At 34.4% G+C, this 20,327-nt stretch overlaps 1 protein-coding gene and 1 long non-coding RNA gene across 2 annotated transcripts; both read left to right on the top strand.

Moving 5' to 3' along the window:
• The first annotated feature begins 2,660 nt into the window (after positions 1-2,660).
• On the top strand, positions 2,661-8,401 carry LOC123205038 (probable disease resistance protein At4g27220). The gene is made up of 4 exons (XM_044621839.1): positions 2,661-3,775; positions 4,326-6,229; positions 6,345-6,749; positions 8,135-8,401. Exons 1-4 carry the CDS (start codon positions 2,842-2,844, stop codon positions 8,399-8,401), a joined length of 3,510 nt encoding a protein of 1,169 aa, XP_044477774.1. The 5' UTR covers positions 2,661-2,841.
• A 7,052-nt stretch (positions 8,402-15,453) lies between these two features.
• On the top strand, positions 15,454-15,808 carry LOC123205050. The gene is made up of 3 exons (XR_006499713.1): positions 15,454-15,493; positions 15,602-15,684; positions 15,769-15,808. It is a non-coding gene; the product is annotated as an uncharacterized LOC123205050 (long non-coding RNA).
• The last annotated feature ends 4,519 nt before the right edge of the window (positions 15,809-20,327 follow it).

Raw genomic sequence — 20,327 nt, 5'->3', positions numbered from 1 at the left:
GAACCAAACACCTCCTAACCCGAGGTCAGCTTAGTTCCAACAATGAACATAAACTTTTGATTAGAATTTAAATTAAATAAATTCGAACTAAATCAAACTCAATCGAACTCACTTCTGATAGCCGACTTAATTTGGATGTAGCTCAGATCATATTTGCCACCCATATCTATTTTCCTTTAAAAAGTAAAAATAATTTTTTATTGTAATTACATATTTAATATATAATTATATATTATTTATTTTTATTACATCGCTTTTTTTTATGACAAAATTTAGTTATAATTCTTAATCTATATTATTTTTTAACTGATTTATCCAAATAATAGACAATAAAACAATTAATTTAAGCTTAATTTAAGTCTAATCCAATCAAACTCCTCTTAATTTAAATTTAATTTAGTTTCAAAAAATTGTAGTGAAATATATATGTTTGAGTTTAGTTTAGTCTCGTCCTTTTTTTTTTTTTCATAATAATAGTTCATTGTTTTTAATGTTTTGCCCGTTTTAGTTAAGTGGATTAAACTTAAGCGACAAGTGTGAGGTAAAAGTTGACACATCGGATATGGACAAATGTCGTTATTGTTCTGAAGCAATGGCAGTGACCCCACTTTACTCTCCTCCATCTCATCCCTGCAGCACAGCCTCACTAAAATTTACAATAAAATTTCTCCGACTTTTTCTCGTAATTAATTTGATATACTTATTATTTTAATTAAAAAGAAAAAGAAGGCACGAGAATGGGTGGTTGAAGAGTGGCTCCAAAAAGGGAAAAGTAGGAAAAAGACTTGTCTGACAGAACCCATTTTTCATAAATTAATATTTAATTTTTTTATATATTATTATATTTATATACAGAAGAATGGGTAGTTGGATAGATAATTAACTTAATTTGAACGTAGCTTAAAATTCATTCATCTGATTATATCTTTTTTTTTTTACAAAGTAAAAATGATTGTTTTATTGTAATTGAATATTTAATATATAATTATATATTATTTATTGCATTACTTTTTTTTTGTCATGATGAAGTTTAGTTTTAATTCTTAGTTTATATTCTTTCTTAACTAATTTATCCAAATAATAGGCAACAAAATTGTGGATTTGAGTAGAACTTGAGCCCAACCGAACCGAACACTTTTTAGTTCGAATTCAGCTTAGTTCCAAAAATAAACATAATCTTTTGATTAAAATTCAAATTAAATAAATTTAAACGGAACTAAACCTAATTGAGCTTACTTCTGATAGTCGACTTAATTTGAATGTAGCTCAAAACTGGTTCACCCAATCATATCTATTTTATTTTACAGAGTAAAAATGATTTTCTTATTGTAATTGGATATTTAATATATAATTACATATTATTTATTTCTTATTATTATTATTTTTTTGCATGACAAAGCTTAATTATAATTCTTGGTCCATATTATTTGTTAACTAAGTTAGTCACAATTTGAAAGATAGTTTTAGTTTTTCGTTTATTTTATAAAAACATTTACAATATTAAATTGAATGGAAAACAAAATAAAAAATATAACAAAAAAATTTTAATTAATTAATTATTTTTTTAAAAAAAGTATATAATATAATATGATATAATATACAATACAAAATATTAAATTTTTAATACATAATATAATATATAATTTGACCATCATAATCATCTTACTTAACTTTAAATGTAAAATTGTAGTAAAATATATACATATATATTTTAAAAAAATGGTCATGAATGTTATTAACATCATTACTAAAACTATAATTCACTTTTATTTTTTTTCATGATAATAGTTTGTTGCTTTTAATTGGATTAAACTTAAGCGACAGTTGTGAGGCAAAAGCTGACACGTCGGATACAGGCAAATGTCGCTATTGCTCTGCAGTAATGGCCTCCATCTCATCGCTACAGCACGGCTTCACTTAAATTTACAATAAAATTTCTCTAACTTTTTCTTGTAATTAATTTAATATACTTATTATTTTAATTAAAAAGAAAAAGAACGACGCGAGAATGGGCAATTGAACAGTGGCTGCAAAGGAAAAAAGTAGGAAAAAGTCTAGTCTAACAGAACCCATTTTTCTTAAATTAATATTTAATTTTTTTAATATTATTTTATTTGTGTACATAGGAAGAGAGCATCTTAAAAAATTTACTAATAACAATTATTGATCATATAAGACAAAATAGATTACCACTTTAATGAATTATTAAAAAAATTGGGCAAACCCATTCTTTCTTTTTAATCGTAGAATTAACTTCTTTCTTTTTTATTGGTTGTTTTTCATAATGTTTATGATAATAGCTTGTTGCTTTTCATGTTTTATCTTTTTAGTTAATTGGATTAAATTTTTGATATTTACCCAGCCTTGATTCTTTTTGAAAGAGAAAAATTGAAGTAAAAATACATTTTAATATTTAGCATTTAATCTATAGTATTTTTCACTCCTAACCTTATCTCAAACGTGTTAGAAGTTCACTCTCTACTATAAAGAATATTAAAGTCTTACATATATTAGTTGGAAATTATTTCCTGCTATCAGGAAGAAAAGTAAAATTTACTCCTAAATTAAATTTCTTTTCATAACTGTAATTATTATAGATTATAATGTCCCCTGAATAATGCATAGAGTTGTTGGCATGTTGCTTTCTTTGTTGACTAACCAAACATTTTAGTCTCGCATCTTTATCTCCTTTAAAATAATTTAATTAAAATTACCAATCAATACTACATACAAATGTCCTGTATCTCTTTGACCCTCTCTTGTTTTCATCTCTGAGTTCTCTTTCCTTTTCATTTTGTCCTCCTAATCTGTCTGATACCAATTCTTTCCTTGTGCTTGAGAATGGAAGAAACTGCTGGGAATGCTGTTTTAGAAGTTGGAAAGTGCTTAAGTGCTCCGATTGGCCGTCAGTTTATGTACTTGTACAACTACAAAACCAACTTTCACAATCTTAAAAAAGAAGCTGCAAAGCTGAAGGATGCAAGAGATGAGGTGAAGGCTAGGGTTGCTGCTGCTGAAAATAATGTGGAAAAGATCAAACAGACTGTTAAGGACTGGCAGGGGGATGTGGATTCCACCATCGAAGAAACACACAAGCTGATTCAAGAGAAATCAAACAGCAGTTGTTTCAACTTGATCACTTACTACAAAAATGGCAGGAAAGCATGGAAAACGCTGAACGCTGTAACTGAGCTTCTTCAGGGAAAAGAAACATTTGCTGAAGCTTCACTTCCTACCACTCATGAAGTCATTCGGCTCACTAACAAAGATTATGAGGAATTTGAATCAAGAAGGTCAATTTTCAACGATGTGCTGAAGGCATTAGATGATCCTGAGGTGGGAATTATTGGGGTTTATGGAATGGGTGGAATTGGTAAAACCACACTGGTCAAAGAAGTTGGTCAACAAGCCAAGAAAAACCAGATCTTTGATGAGGTGATTTTCGTAGAGGTATCTGATAAACCAGATACTAAAAAGATTCAAGATGAACTTGGAAATCAGTTAGGCGTGAAATCTGATACGGAGGCTGAACGAGTGAGCAAGTTGAATGCGAGACTGAAGAATGATAAGAAAGTGCTTGTAATTTTAGATAATATATGGGAACGATTAGATTTGGAGGCTCTCGGTATTCCTTGTGGAGATGAGCGTGGGGGATGTAAATTATTGCTGACAGCAAGATATCGTAATGTATTATGGAGTATGGATTGTAAGAAAGATTTCTCGATGGGTGTCTTAAAGGAAGAAGAAGCTTGGAGATTGTTTAAGAAGATGGCAGGTAATCAGAGAATTGTTTCATATTATAGTCTTTTCTTCTGCATATCTATGAAAAATATTTATATTCATTTAGATTAATTTCTATTTACGTGAAATAATAAAAAGCAAATTTACTCTGAGAAATTAAAAAATAATTGTAATAATTGTGCTAATTAAACTTCAAATTTCAGTTTCTCTTGTTATTATATATATGTGTGTGCCAGTTTTATAAATAATTTTTCTGAAATTGAATACAAATTTAGTGTACTAGTAAATAAATTAAACATCTCTTTCTTTGTATTTTATCAACTAATATTATTTAGTTCTTAAGATGTTCAATATATGCTTCATAAAATTTCACCCATACTATTTCATAAAAATACTCCTTTTGTTTTTAAATTCGAAGCTCATATTAGAAATGTTGTTAATACTCACTTTAAATGCAAGATATATAATAAATAACTTATTGTCTAAAAAATTTTTATATTCAAATGGGATCGCTTTTATTATATTTGAAACATATGGAATACAAATCTCTGCCTATTGATCTATGGTCCAGGGTCTCCTTACAGGTGATGTTGTTGATCAAACAAATAAGCTGAATACTCTACCGAATGATGTGTGCAACGAATGTCGAGGTTTGCCAATTGTCATTACTACAATAGCAAGAGCATTAAGGAATAGGAGACATCAATCTCAATGGAAAGAAGCCTTGCGAGAGCTAAGAATGCCTTCTCCAACAAAGTTTGAAGGCTTGCTAGAAGAGGAATATTCAAAGATAGCATTGAGTTACAATTATCTAAAAGGTGATGAGCTCAAGAATATTCTGCTAATTTGTAGTCTAATGAAAAATAATACTACCATTTCAAACTTGTTTAAACTCATTATGGGTTTAGATATATTGAAAGGAGTTAATCTTACTATAGAACAAGCACGAAATAAGCTGGAAAGTCATGTCTATGAACTCAAGGAATCTTGTTTGTTGCTTGATGATTCAACTAGTGAAGAGTTTTCCATGCATGATGTTGTTCGTTCAGTTGCCATAACAATTGCATATAAAGATCATCACGTATTTACGGAGCGAAATGACATGGTGACGGAATGGTCAAATAAAGAGCAATTGAAAAAATGTACTAAAATCTCACTAGCTGATTGTAATATGATTAGTGAGATTTGGTCTCAAGGTTTGGATTGTCCAAAACTTGAATTTTTCAGTACTAGGATGAATGGTTCTTTTGAATTCCCTGAAGATATTTTTATGGGGATGGGAAACCTCAAGGTTCTTAGGTTCTTTGATCTAGATGCATTGTCCTTGCCAACATCTTTTGGTCTTCTCACAAATCTTCAAACGTTGTGTTTGGATTATGGGACATTTTCAGATATAACAATCCTTAGAGAGATGAGAAAACTAAAGATTCTTAGCTTGCGATATTGTAAGATTAAAAAGTTGGCTGAAGAAATAAGTAAATTAACTCAATTGAGTTTATTAGATTTAAGTTATTGTCGAAAACTAAAAGTTATAGTACCGAATGTTATATCAAGCTTATTTCGATTGGAAGAATTGTATATGGGTGGATGCTCTATTTTGTGGAAGGTTGAAATACTTGAGGAGTTCAAGCATTTGGCTCAATTGACAACTTTAGAAATAGATATTTCAGATGATCAAATTTTGTCAGAAGACTTCTTCCCCAAAAAGTTGGGAAGGTACAAAATATTAGTTGGAAATAGGGCTACTGAATTTGGTGGGTCCTACATACGTGGTGCTGATGGGAAGTTCATGAAGGTTGAAAGTTATTGGTTTAATAAGCCTACTGCTTTAACAACGCTGAAACTGAATCTTAATTCTTTCATTTGGCACGAGGAATTGCAGTTGTTATTGAATGTTGAATTCTTATGCTTAGAGAAATTGCAGGGTATGAAGAATGATCTCTCTGAATTAGACAAGAAGGGTTTTTCTCAATTAAAATATCTCCATGTCCATAATAATCCCAACATCTTGTGCATTGTTGACTCAACAAAGTGCATATCTCATGATGTCTTTCCACTCCTGGAGTCTCTGATTCTTTTCAACTTGATTAACTTGGAAAAGATATGTTATGGTCTACCCTCAACAAAGTCTTTCAACTACTTAAAATATATAGAAGTGAAAAGTTGTGATAAGTTGAAAAATATCTTCTCATTCTCCAATGCTAGCAAAAGCCTTCCACAACTTCAATTAATTAAGGTGGAAGATTGCAAGAATTTGACTGGGATTTTTGCTATTGAAAGTAAAAATAGAGCAGAAAAGAATGAGGTAATTGATAAGACTGAATTTTGTCAATTACGCTTCTTGACTTTGATTAATCTTCCAAGGATTGCAAGCTTCTACTCAACATCGCAAAAGACACAAAAAGAATTGACAATTAATTTGGAGTCCAGTGATATCGATTCGGAGGATGAGGAAATTGATACTGTCATACCATTTTTTAACAAAAAGGTTTGATTTATGATAGTCTTATCCTAATTTGCTATATTTCTAAATTTGAATATCTCTAAATGGACTTCATTTCAGGTTTTATGCTATTTTTTTAATGGCATTAAATTTTGGGCAGGTTGTTTTCCCTTGTTTGGAAGAATTAAAGCTTGGAGCAATTAATTCTGAGAAGATTTGGGACAACAAACTTTCAACAATCTCTTGTTGCTATCAGAATTTGAAAAAATTGGTTGTGGATGGGTGTCAAAAACTAAAATTTGTATTTCCATCATCTATAATCAAAAGCTTTGAGCAGCTTCAACACCTTGAAATAAGTTGTTGTAAGGAATTAAAAGAGATTGTTGCCAAAGAAGTAGAGGGTATTACTACATTTATTTTTCCAAGGGTAGTTTTTCTGATACTTAAAGAATTGCCAGAGCTTACAACTTTTTACCATGGTAAACACAACTCAAATTGGCCCATGTTAAAGGAGTTGGAGGTGCATAATTGTAGCATACTAGACACATTAACTGCAGAACATAAGGTACGAGTCTTTTTTTTTTTGTTTTTGTTTTAGAATTTGTTGAGATTGCATTTCGGTATCCATATGTGTCTTTACTTAACTGTCACTTAAATAAAAATTTTTAATAAACAAAAATTTTATTTCATTTTTTCCCTAATTTAAAATTTTCATAATTTCCTTCGTCCAAAGGTTTGAACAGTTAACTTTTCCCCCCTTAAATTACATGATGTGTAATGGCGTTTGTCCTCTGATCAAATTGCTAATTTTACTTATTATTTTTTGTTTTCAAGCTTGAACATTAACGGTCCTCTTTATTGAATTTTTTATTGATTAATTTCCTAAAGCATCAAGCAAATGAAGCAGATGGCATCAAAAACCAATCTTTCAAAATCAAATTATGAAACCAACCAAAATGAAGTAATCCATACAAATAACACACAATCTCCCAAAATCACGAGAAGGATGTGTTCTTCAATTGAATGATATATCAGTAAAATCATTAGAAAAATGAAAATCAACAAGAATATGAATTAGAAAATTGAGAGAACGAAAACTAAATAGGGTCACGAACAGCGGCCTGTGGTCAAACACCTACTGGGCGCCAACTACTGTAGACCCAAAAAATCACTAGGGCAACTTCCAAATCACAACAAACTCCACAATCCAAATTCCCAACTTCAATAATTAATTCACAACACCAAAATTAACACTATTGAAGCCTCAAATTAAACCAAATTAGTCACCAAAATTAAGCAATTGCACAGAGGGAAGATGGTGACGCGACGGGATGAATAGACCAGTGGTGGATGATTGACAGTGGCGGGCGGTGATGATGGAAGAGGGCTGGAGCGCCGGCAGTGGGGGGTGATGAGGTGGCAGTGGCTTGAGGCGAATCTGTGCGTTGACCGAAGGAAGAATTAAAGTCTTCTTTTAATGTTCAAATTATTAAAAGAAAAAATTGTTTGAAATTAGAATTTTAGTACATGGACAGGTACAATAAGTTTTGCATATGTTAGTTAGATAGGGAGAAAGATACCTAAGAATATATTTATAAGTGTGGTGGCAAGAGAGAGTTTTATAACATTAATATATAAATGAATGAAATGCAGCTTAATCTAAGAAAACATTGAAATAACATTAAATTTTGAGTAGGTTGTTTGGAAGCCTTAAAGCTTCGAGCAATTAATTCTAAGAAGATTTGGGACAACAATTAATTTTGAGAGTTTTATAACATTATATTTCTAAGAGAGATATATAATGCAAAGTCCAAGAAAATTAAAATCTACTAGATAAACTATTTGAATTTCTTTTTGAAAATGAATAAAGAATAAAATAAAAAACTTGGTATTTCTATGATTCTTGAATGTTTTTAGTGATATTTTACAACAAAAAAAATTTGAGTGCAGGTTGTTGTCCCCAATTTGGAGGTCTTAGAACTACGTTCAGTGAATTGTGAAATACTCTGGGATAGTCAACTTGTGGCAACTTCTTCTTACTATCAAAACATGACAAGCTTGATCCTGAATGGTTGTGAAAAACTAAAATATGTATTTTTACCTTCCATGGTGAAAAGTTTTGAGCGGCTTGAACACATTGAGAAACGCAATTGTAGTGTTTTGAAGGAAATTATTTCAAAAGAAATGGAAGCAAACAAGACATTTGTATTTCCATGAGTAACCTTCCTAAAACTGGAGAATTTGCCTGAACTTGCAACTTTCTATCTTGGAGTACACATTTCTGAATGGCCGGTGTTAAAGAAGTTGGAGGTGTGTAATTGTGACAAAATAAAAATATTCACTTCAGCATGTATGAGCTTCCATGATAATAATGAGGGTCAACATAATATTTGGGAGAAACAACCCCTCTCCTTGGTTGAAAAGGTAAGTGCCTTTCATTTTGACTTTTACTTTTCAAAAAATAGAAGTAACATGAAAAAAATATATGTTTTAACCTTTTGCCAACGTTGTTCGCCTTCAGTACGAGTTACTTTACCTGTGCATTGATTCAATATTTTCATATTCTATTTCCGCTTAAATAAAATACAATATTTTTATGTCAAATTGTTTGAGAACTTTAACTTTAGCTTTATTTTGTCTAATTTGTTTGCAGATTAACCTCAATTTGGAGGAAGTAACCCTAAGCAGAGCGGATGACATGATAAAATTGCTGCATCAGTTTCCAGAGAACTTTTGTAGATGTACAATTGAGATCAAACAGGATAAATCTACCAACATTTCGGTTGGCATCCTTCAGAGATCGGTTAAGCTGGAAAAACTCAAACTTAGTGACTGCTCATATGAGGAGATATTTACATGTGGAGAGGATGAGAAACATACAAACATCTTGATACAAATAAAAAGTTTGGAGTTGAGTAATCTTTCTGATGCAAAGTACCTTTGGGGAAAAGGCTCCAAACTAGACTCCCTTCTTCAAAATCTTGAAGTTCTAGAAGTAAATTTTTGTCATAGAATGATAAATGTTCTGCCATCCTCAACATCTTTTGAGAATCTAACAGTTCTGAATGTATGGGGGTGTTATGGATTGATGAACTTACTCACACCTTCAATGGCAAAAATATTGGCGCAGTTGAGAGAAATGAAGGTTGAAAGTTGCAGAATAATGACAGAAATAGTATCAAATAAGACAGATGTAGCAGCAGAAGATGAAATTGTTTTTGGCAAACTGAAGTTGTTGTCACTGGAAAACTTACGATGTCTCATGTGCTTCTATTATGGGAATTATGCATTGAAATTCCCATCTTTGGAAGAATTGACTGTATATGAATGTCCTATGATGAAGACTTTCTTTGCAGGAAACTTAAACACACCAAGTTTACAGAAAGTTCAACGTAATAGGTGGGATGAAAACATATTGGATTGCAAAAGTGACCTAAATGCAATTATACAACGATTGCACGAAGAAAAGGTATGCATTTAGTTTAAGATTGCTTTACTTTGAATTTTCTTATTCACTTTCAAAATTAAATTCTTGACGTACAAAATAATTGAAAAGTTTTTTTATAAAAAAAATATTAAGTTACAAAATTTTAATATTACATGCATTAAAAATAGATTTTCTTTTATGTTTAGCACACAAATTAAAGTTGAATAGTACAACTAATATTAGAATGACATATCAGTTGTCTACATTCAATTTTTTTTTCTCCTTACTTTTTGTTAAAAAAAGTAATGCTAGAAATATTGAAAAAAACATTAACTTTTTTATAATTTATTTGATCACTCATCAAGTTAACTCTAAGTCAGAGAAATTGACACTAAGTGGAAAAGATGTCACACTTATATGGCAAGACCTGCTTCCAGAACATTAGTTTTCCAAAGTTGAAATTCTTGAGATCATTAAGGATGAATCATCTAACATTCCAATTGGAATCCTTCAGAGATTTAATAATTTCAAAGAACTTGTACTAAACTCTAGTTTATATGAAGAGATATTCTCATGTGAAAAAGATGAGAAACATGTAAGCATGCTCACACAAATAAAGGAACTAAAGCTACTGGGGCTTTTCAATTTGGAGTACATGTGGAAAGAAAAATCTCATCTAGACTCAATTATTCAAAATCTTGAAATGTTAGATGTAAATTTTTGCCACAATTTGATTAGTATAGTGCCATCTTCAGCAACTTTTGAAAATCTCATAACTCTAGAAGTATGGTACTGTGATGGATTGATAAATTTAGTATCATCTTCAATAGCCAAAAGTTTGGTGCGACTTGAAGAATTGAGATTGTCAGAATGTAAAATGATGCTAGAAGTAGTATCAAGTGAGGGGGGTACAAATGTTGAGGAAATTGTTTTTGACAAATTAAAGTTGTTGTCACTTGAAAATTTAAAAAAGGGAAATTTTAAAAACTAGGCAAAATTAAAGGGGTCTAAGCGAAATTGCCCAAAAAATTAAGGTTTAAGCAAAAATGCCCAGGTTTTGTGAAATGACGAAACTGCCCCCATATATAAACACAGCAAATTTTCACTGTGCAATTCAAAGAAAATTCGAATTTTTTACACATCCCGCGGCAATCCCACGGCGAACGTCATTTCCGCCGATTTTCTTGCTTTTCGGCAACCGAAAATGGAAAATAATGTTATCACATCTCCCGTAATCTTGTTTGGATCAAGTTATTGCTCATATTATTGAGATTTGATTGAGATATTTCGGTTTGAAATTTTAGGGTTTACGGTTTGAACAATGCTTAAATTGTTTTGATTCTTGGTTGTTTTTGTTGAATTAATTGAGGGGTTTTGTGTTATACAATGTGTAGATTCGATTTATGTGAAAATCGGAGGCTGAAACGACCAAAATTTGGCAGAAAATGACTGCCGAAGAGATCGGCAGTCCGATGTGGGAACAGTGTTTCCCACGTCAAAATCATGCATCCCACGTTCAGCCAAATTTAGGGGGGTAAATTAGCTTTTTAAAACTATTGGGGAGTCGTGGGAGACACATTAGCCCACGTCGGGTTTTTTTGAAATTTGTCACGTCAACGTGAGTTTGGCAAAATTACGAAAATGTCCCTCTATATAAACACAGCCAAATTTCTTATTTCCCACGTTAATATTTGCGAATTTACTGTGCATTTCTTTCAAATTTCAAAACTTTTCCCGTCACCACGTTCATCCCACGGCCGACCAGATTTCCGTCGATTTTCGTGATTTTCGGCGTCCGAAAATGGCAAAGAAGGTTAGTATATCTCCCGTAATCTTGTTTGGATCAAGTTATTGCTCATATTATTGAGATTTGATTGAGATATTTCGGTTTGAAATTTTAGGGTTTACGGTTTGAACAATGCTTAAATTGTTTTGATTCTTGGTTGTTTTTGTTGAATTAATTGAGGGGTTTTGTGTTATACAACGTGTAGGTTCGATTTATGTGAAAATCGGAGGCTGAAACGACCAAAATTTGGCCGAAAATGGCTACCAAAGAGATCGGCAGTCCAACGTGGGAACAGTGTTTCCCACGTCAAAATCGTGCATCCCACGTTCAGCCAAGATTTTCTGTTTTTAGGGGGGTAAAGTAGCTTTTTTTAAATATTGGGAAGCCTGTGAAATTCCTTAGAACACAGTGGACCTGTTCGAGCTAGAGTTTTCATGAGGGGGTAAATTGATAATTTTCTTATCTAGGGTTTTTGATTGTGTAATTTTCGAATTTTATATCCGTTTTCTCTGTTCTATGGTTTTTCAACTTTTAGAATTCGAATTTCAATTCCGTTTTTTCGAATTTCACCGTTTTACGAGATATGGACTCGTATTTTTCAGATTTCCGAAGGATTTTTCGATTGTTCCCATTCTAGGGTTTTCAACTTTTAGAATTCGAATTTCAATTCCGTTTTTTCGGATTTCATCGTTTTACGAGATATGGACTCTTATTTTTCAGATTTTCGAAGAATTTTTCGATTGTTGTTATTCTAGGGTATTTCAACTTTTAGAATTCGAATTTCAATTCCGCTTTTTCGAATTTCACCGTTTTACGAGATATGGACTCGTATTTTTCAGATTTCCGAAGAATTTTTCGATTGTTCCCATTCTAGGGTTTTTCAACTTTTAGAATTCGAATTTCAATTCCGTTTTTTCGAATTTCACCGTTTTACGAGATATGGACTCGTATTTTTCAGATTTCCGAAGGATTTTTCGATTGTTGTCATTCTAGGGTTTTTCAACTTTTAGTATTCGAATTTCAATTCCGTTTTTTCGAATTTCACCGTTTTACGAGATATGGACTCGTATTTTTCAGATTTCTGAAGGATTTTTCGATTGTTCCCATTCTAGGGTTTTTCAACTTTTAGAATTCGAATTTCAATTCCGTTTTTTTGGATTTCATCGTTTTACGAGATATGGACTCTTATTTTTTAGATTTCTGAAGAATTTTTCGATTGTTGTCATTCTAGGGTATTTCAACTTTTAGAATTCGAATTTCAATTCCGTTTTTTCGAATTTCACCATTTTACGAGATATAGACTCGTATTTTTCAGATTTTCGAAGGATTTTTCGATTGTTGTCATTCTAGGGTATTTTAACTTTTAGTATTCGAATTTCAATTCCGTTTTTTCGAATTTCACCGTTTTACGAGATATGGACTCGTATTTTTCAGATTTTCGAAAGATTTTTTGATTGTTCCCATTCAGGGTTTTTCAACTTTTAGAATTCGAATTTCAATTCCGTTTTTTCGGATTTCATCGTTTTACGAGATATGGACTCGTATTTTTTAGATTTCTGAAGGATTATTCGATTGTTTTCATTCTAGGGTTTTTCAACTTTTAGAATTCGAATTTCAATTTCGTTTTTTCGAATTTCACCGTTTTACGAGATATGGGCTCTTATTTTTTAGATTTTCGAAGGATTTTTCGATTGTTCCCATTCTAGGGTTTTTCAACTTTTAGAATTCGAATTTCAATTTCGTTTTTTCGAATTTCACCGTTTTACGAGATATGGGCTCTTATTTATCAGATTTTCGAAGGATTTTTTGATTGTTCCCATTCTAGGGTTTGTCAACTTTTAGAATTCGAATTTCAATTCCATTTTTTCGAATTTCACCGTTTTACGAGATATGGACTCGTATTTTTTAGATATCCCAAAGATTTTTCGATTGTTGTCATTCTAGGGTTTTTCAACTTTTAGTATTCGAATTTCAATTTCGTTTTTTTGAATTTCACCGTTTTACGAGATATGGACTCGTATTTTTTAGATATCCCAAAGATTTTTCGATTGTTGTCATTCTAGGGTATTTCAACTTTTAGAATTCGAATTTCAATTCCGTTTTTTCGAATTTCACCGTTTTACGAGATATGGACTCGTATTTTTCAGAATTTCGAAGGATTTTTCGATTGTTGCCATTCTAGGGTATTTCAACTTTTAGAATTCGAATTTTAATTTCGTTATCAGACAGTTAAATCTTGTTTTTTAAGTTTTGTCATTTCCTTTTTTATTATTTGGTATTTTTCATCTTTTTATGTTTTTTTCACGTATACATTTGTTTATATTTTTGTTTTTACTCATGTCTAACGAACTTTTTACATTGTCTCAGGATATTTCTCGCAAAAGAAGACGGGTTGACAGCGAGCTGCAAATCCCCGACGAGACCAGACACTTCCGGGCAGAGGCGATATGTCGTGCACAGCGTGCCGCATTATCTCGGATTACTGCTACATTGACCCCAGATCAGCTACGATTATTTGGGAGGACATGTTTCGGGTATCTCTTTCGTTTACCCGAAACTAAATTCTCCGGGATGTTGGTTCATGCGTTTCTACTCCGACAGCTACATCGACCTTCTGCCAGAGACGAGTTTTGGTTCAGGGTTAGTGGGGTTGATGTGAGATTCAGTCCGTTCGAGTTTGCACTAGTGACAGGTCTATCGTTTAGTCGACGGACTGATGTCTCTTCATATATGCCTCGCTCTTCTGGACATAGGATCAGAGATACTTACTTTCGAGAATTTTCGACGGTGCAGTATCACGACTTAGAGCGTATTTTCTTGTCGAGGCCATGGGGGGATGACGATATTGACGCTGTCAAGATGGCCTTGTTGTATATTCTTCACATTGTTTTGTTGGGGAATGATCGACGAAAGAAGGTGTCCACGGATTACTTCCAGTTAGTTGATCATTTGGACGAGTTTAATTCCTACCCGTGGGGCGTTGTTGTGTGGCAGATGACATACGATTCTATGTCACAGACGAGTGAGAGAGTCTGTTCTGGACGAATGCCAAAAATCCGTAAATACGACCTTTACGGATTTCCGTTCGCATTTCAGGTAAGTTTTATATTATCATTTATATATATTAATTGACAAAAATATAAATTGATTTATTTACATCTTAAATGATTATATTACAGTTTTGGATATACGAGACTCTAGAGACGTTACACGATTGGATTGACCTTGTCGATCTCTATTCGTCCCCTCGGATGTTGAGGTGGTGTACGCGAGACGTCCCTAGTTGGACTCATATAGGGCGTATTTTCACTGGTGATCCGGTATGTACTAGTTAATTAATAAGTCGATTAATTCATTATATGTTACAATTATTTTGACTTAAATATCTTCATCATTAGGAGGATGTCACATTCCCTCTTGAGCCATCATTGATCGAGGAGGGTTTACCGTGGTACGCTGAGATTCGTGAGTACACCGGTTTACCCGATGCTGATTCTTCCTCATCTTTTTCGGTTCCAATCGCTACTAGAGACGAGGCTTCTCCATCCTCAGGCCCTTCAGATGTACCCATCGAGACTTCTGAGACACATGAGGAGCCCATTCAGTATCCTGTTATGGATCAGCCGATATGTTCCCCTGTTGTTCAGAGCCCACGGACAGACCATCCTGCAGTGGAGGACCACCCTGGACTGGAGGACGATTCTACCCATCATGCCACCGAGCAGTGTCCCCCATTCGTATCACCCAGTTTTTCTACATTAGATGCTACATTAGCGCACTGGGGTGCTACGATTTTACGTGAGATATCGAGTTTTCGTGACGATATCTCTTCCCAGATGACCCGATTACGTGACGATGTCTCTTCCCAGATGACTCGATTAGAGGATCGTATGACTCGTTTGGAGGACATCGTCACGCGTACATATCCAGCCTCCGTCACTCAGGTTGTAAAACCACTTTTAATTTATTACTTATATAAAATGTCTACAGTATTATTATTCTGACAACTATTATTACATTCGCATAGGAGAGGGACGAGGATATCCCACCGACATCCCCCGTTGATACCGCAATACCATCCCGTCGCCCACACGAGGTCCGTATGATATTTCAAATTTATATTTATTGTTAAATGTCATTAGTATATTACAGTATTGTTATATATAATATAACACTAATTAAGTTATTATTACTAATATCTTAGGGTAGTGGCCCGGAAGACGCACCGGTTAGTCCTTCTGTTGCATCGATTGAGGGTTCTCCCCAACACCTTCCCCGGAAATTCAGGTTAACTTTATTTTTAAATTGTCATTGATTGATCTGTCTTTTCAATTATATTATTTATTTAATGATGTTTTGACTGTTTTTCAGGACGAGCGATTATGGTTACTTGCTGATATCCCGAGCTCGACCAAAAAATTTGTGGATATTGGTTCACAGGAGGAGGACTTCCAGGAGGATGATTTTGAGGCCATCCCTGTTGAGGTATATCAATCATACTTAGTATATAAAATGTTGTATATATTGGTCATTGAGATGTCCAAAATTTGTATTTTCTAGTTCGCCGAGGGAGCACGCGTGGTGGACTTGACCGTGATTCATGATTCTCCAGCTAAACCTCCTCTCGCATACTTGGAGAAGGTAAGATAAATCGATTAATGGTAATTGTTACGTAGGATGAATGATGAATTAATTATTTTTTTGGGATCATGCAGATGATTCGTACAACACGTGGCCAGATCGTCCGGAAGGGTCCGCTGATTCACACCCCGTATACGAATCCACTCAAAGGGAGGGCGAAACGGTAACCTACGGCCATTCCATCCTCTGCCTCTGAGCATGAGGAATCTTTCCTCACGTGGTGCACCAGCGCTGCTGCTTCCGACTCACATGATGTCTACTTCATTGGGTTGAAGTCGAAGGACAGCTTCTGGAGGCTTGTTGTAGAGTTACGCGAGTGGTTGACCGACGATGTGAGTTGTCTATACTATATAATTTGATAAAAAGCTAGATATATTTATTAATAACTAACACGTGAACTTGTTTATACCATTTTAGCATGTGGACTCCTTTTTGGCTTTATTACGTCGGCAGCAGGACGATCACCCCTCGACTATCTCACAGCGTTGGACGACTGCCCACACATTCTTTGGAGGCCATATTGAGATGGTCTGGAAGAGTTGGCAGACCACACTGATTGGAGAGTTTGAGTTTTCGAGGCTCTTCACGATGATGGTTGATGCAGCATACACCCCGGGATTGTTATACAAACCATGAGGGCTGGTCGATCAGGTATAGTTTATATATATTTCTATTACATTCAAGAACATAACGACAACGATAAGTAACTAAAATGTCTCATTGTTTATAGGTTTTCATCCTTATAAACTTTGAGAACGCACATTGGGTCGCCGGAGTTATAGATTTCCGTGAGTGGTCGATTACGGTGTACGATTCAGAGGTTTCATTTTCGGGGAATATAGGGACTCTGGAGCAGCGCATGCGACCATACATGACCTTTATTCCTGCGTTATTAGAGGCGACGAGTTTTTGGACAACTTCTGGGATGACTCCATGACGTGATCCCCTGACTTTGCATTGAGCGTCGGATGTCCCTCAGCAGGGGGTAGGCTCCGGTGACTGTGGCGTCTTTATGTTGCGATTTTTTGAGTGTTTGGTGTTGGCACGGAGCTACGTTTTTCCCCGAGAGTCGTCTACCTCTATGCGTCGACGATTAGCGACGCAGTTGTATTTTCACTGTATCCAGTAGCTCACGGATGTATATTTATCGTTATTCCTATGTTTAGATGTATATATTTATTGTATGTGTATATGTGTATGATATACTTTATCTGTGGTTATATATGATGTGTATCGTATTTGATTTCATTTTTTAAATAATCTTGTCATGAAAAAACAATAAAAACGTATGATTATTCAAACATTTACACACTTGAAACAATTAGAGAAAATAAAGTAATACTGAAATAACTCATACGAAACACTAAATTTATTACATCAAATGACAATACAATTACACGTTTGAAACAATAATAAAAATACATCGGTTACATAAAACTGAGTATAAGCATGTCAAGATCTCGTTCCTTTGCCTTTTGTATGTGAACGCTGGGGGGCGGAGCTCGGCACCGGTGCTGGGGATTTACATTGGGTTCGTGTATGCCCCGGTTCATGGCAACGACTGCAAATCCTCGGTGTAACAATTTCTCCTTGCGATGGACGTCGATTTCTATTGGATGGACGACGACTATCGAGGACGGGGAGCAATATTACTCTATCTTCCGGTGAGTGTAACCAATCACATTGATTTCCAAGAGGATTGATCGGTTCCTGATATATTGCACGGTAAATATCGGTGCGGAAGAATGGATGAACCCATGGGTGCACATTCGTCAGTCTCATATGTCGTGCAACGGCAATGACATGCTTGCACGGAATACGTGAAAGCTGAAACTTTCTACACGTGCAAGACATGTCACCAAGGTCCACAATACCCATAAATCCACCAAATCCAACAACCTGATACCGAATAGGTGTAATCAGTCGAACATCCAGACTCACAGACTTTGAAAGACGATTACTGATCTTATCTTCCGCCCAAGGGGTGAGGAAGTTATGACATTCACCTGTAATTCAGAAAAAATATTAAGAACACATTTGGTAATATGATTAACAAAGTGGAAAAAAGTATATGAGACAACTTTTAATTTATATCGATTTGATACTTACTTGCATGGGTTCTCTTCTCGTAAAACCATCGTTGCATTGTACCACAAATAAACTCCAAGAGCATGGTTATAGGTAGGCCCCGTGCATGTCTGACAAGGGCATTAAATGACTCAGCAATATTTGTGGTCATAATGTTGTATCGATGTCCTGGAAAGTACGCTCTACTCCAACGGTGAAAGCCGGTATCCCGTAGATAAGCTCCAGCTTGGGGGTTCATTGAGTCAATGGATTGCATCATCGAACCAAATTCAGACTCTGTGTATGATTTAGCGGCTTTCCAATATACACCAGCGACCTGTAAGAGGGAAAAAAATATGAAAACTTATTGTAAGCAAAATGTTTGAAAATGATAAACTGTTATAAATTTAATTACTTGTTTACAATATACCTTTGAGTCCCGTTTATACTTTGCCCGCATGTTACACAGAAGGTGATGACAACAACATCCATGGTGGACATCCGGAAAGACTTCAGCCATTGCCGAGTAGATAGCATGATGTCGATCGAAGATTGTTGCAAGCTCAGAGAGGTCAGGGATGCATTCTTTAATTCTCATAAGAAACCAACACCACGTGTCGTGATCTTCTTTTTTGCCGACACCGAAACCAATAGGGTATATTTGATTATTACCATCAAGAGCCACCGCAATAAATAAATGCCCCAGATATCGACCTTTAAGGAAAGCAGCGTCAATGCAAATAACGGGGCGAAGATATTGACTAAACACACGAACGGAACATCCTAACGCCATGAAAAAATTTGTAAATCGATGCTCATCATCTGTTTCGATAGCAGTAACGGTGCATGGATTAGTACGTTGTAAATTGTAACAATAATCTGGTAACAGCATAAAAGATTCCTCCGATGAACCCCTCAATGAATTGATAGCCCAATTTCTTGCCCGCCAAGCCTGTGAGTAGGAAATATCAATTTTATATCGGTCGGCGATGTCTACAATTATTCCTTTAGGCCGATAAATTCGATCAATCATCACAAACTTTGATCTCATTAATTGACCTAAAGCTCGGGCGCCAGCTTGTCTGTGATGTGGCAAGATTTGATCAACTAAACATGTGTGGGTAGGATTCATAGAGTTGATACCCCACACATCACCAACAGTGGACTTGGTTGCATGTATATACCACTTACAATTTTCGACCGTGCACTTAATTTCCCATCGTTTCTTGTCAGACTTTTTGACATCAAATTGAAATCCTTTCAATAAGGCGAATTGCTTCACAGCGTCTTTCAATTGGACTTTATTATGAAAAATATCCCCTATCTTGACACCATGCTCCTCTCGGATCGATCTGGAACTACCTGATGATGTTGATGGCTGTGGAGGAAAATCAGGAAGCCACCTAAATGGATCAGTGGGGACATTGTCAAAAAATGGCCCAGAATAATTTCCACCACCTAAAATAGGATCTTCAAGCTGTAAACTATCCATACCCTCGGTAACTGATGCCATATACTCAGGCTCTACATCTTCTGAAGGAATGTCGGGCATATCATTTCCATCAAAGTCACCCCAATAGGGAACTATATCTTTTTCTCCATGAGCCCATGAGTTTGCAATATACAACGGGTCATTACTGAAATCAATCAACTTTTCCAAATCATATTCTTTTTTGACCCAACTACTTTCGTTTTCATCTTCATCTTCATCTTCATCCTCCTGCCCTTCAATTGGGGTACATGTAACAAATACAAGAATACATTCTTGAAAGTACTGGGACATTTCAAGAAGACCCTGGACATCTTCATCATTTTGGATCTGGATGGGGCCGTCGAGCTCAATTTTTCTTGGCTTCATTGATACTTGAATGTAGTTTTTCATTGGATCAATACTGCAAGACTCCGTCAAAAGCTCAATAAATCCCTCGAATGTTGTTCCATAAGGGATTTTAATCAATTGTTTGGCTCCTCCAACATATTTCATTGTGTTGTTGCGACCTTGAATCCATTCTCCCTGATAACGAACTGATGCATAACCATCCATTTTAATTATGAATCCTGTAATGACCAGTTTTTGAAGATAATTATTCATTTATAATAAAAAAATCAATAATAACTATGAAAAACAGTCGTACAATTATTAATAATTAAAAAAAACTCATAATATTTTTCTAATAATTTATTTATCCCCCTATAATTATTTGACAATTTATATAACACTT

Source organism: Mangifera indica, unplaced genomic scaffold (genome assembly GCF_011075055.1).
Source record: "Mangifera indica cultivar Alphonso unplaced genomic scaffold, CATAS_Mindica_2.1 Un_0001, whole genome shotgun sequence".
Taxonomy (NCBI): Eukaryota; Viridiplantae; Streptophyta; class Magnoliopsida; order Sapindales; family Anacardiaceae; genus Mangifera; species Mangifera indica.
This window is presented reverse-complemented; position numbering and strand designations above follow the sequence as displayed.

What these genes read in the sequence shown, in the direction of transcription:
- LOC123205038 (XM_044621839.1), top strand. Translation starts at nt 2,842, where the DNA reads ATGGAAGAAACTGCTGGGAATGCTGTTTTAGAAGTTGGAAAGTGCTTA. An exon ending in ATTGTTTAAGAAGATGGCAG is followed by an intron (nt 3,776 to 4,325) that starts GTAATCAGAGAA and finishes GTCTCCTTACAG; the next exon opens with GTGATGTTGTTGATCAAACA. An exon ending in CATTAACTGCAGAACATAAG is followed by an intron (nt 6,750 to 8,134) that starts GTACGAGTCTTT and finishes ATTTGAGTGCAG; the next exon opens with GTTGTTGTCCCCAATTTGGA.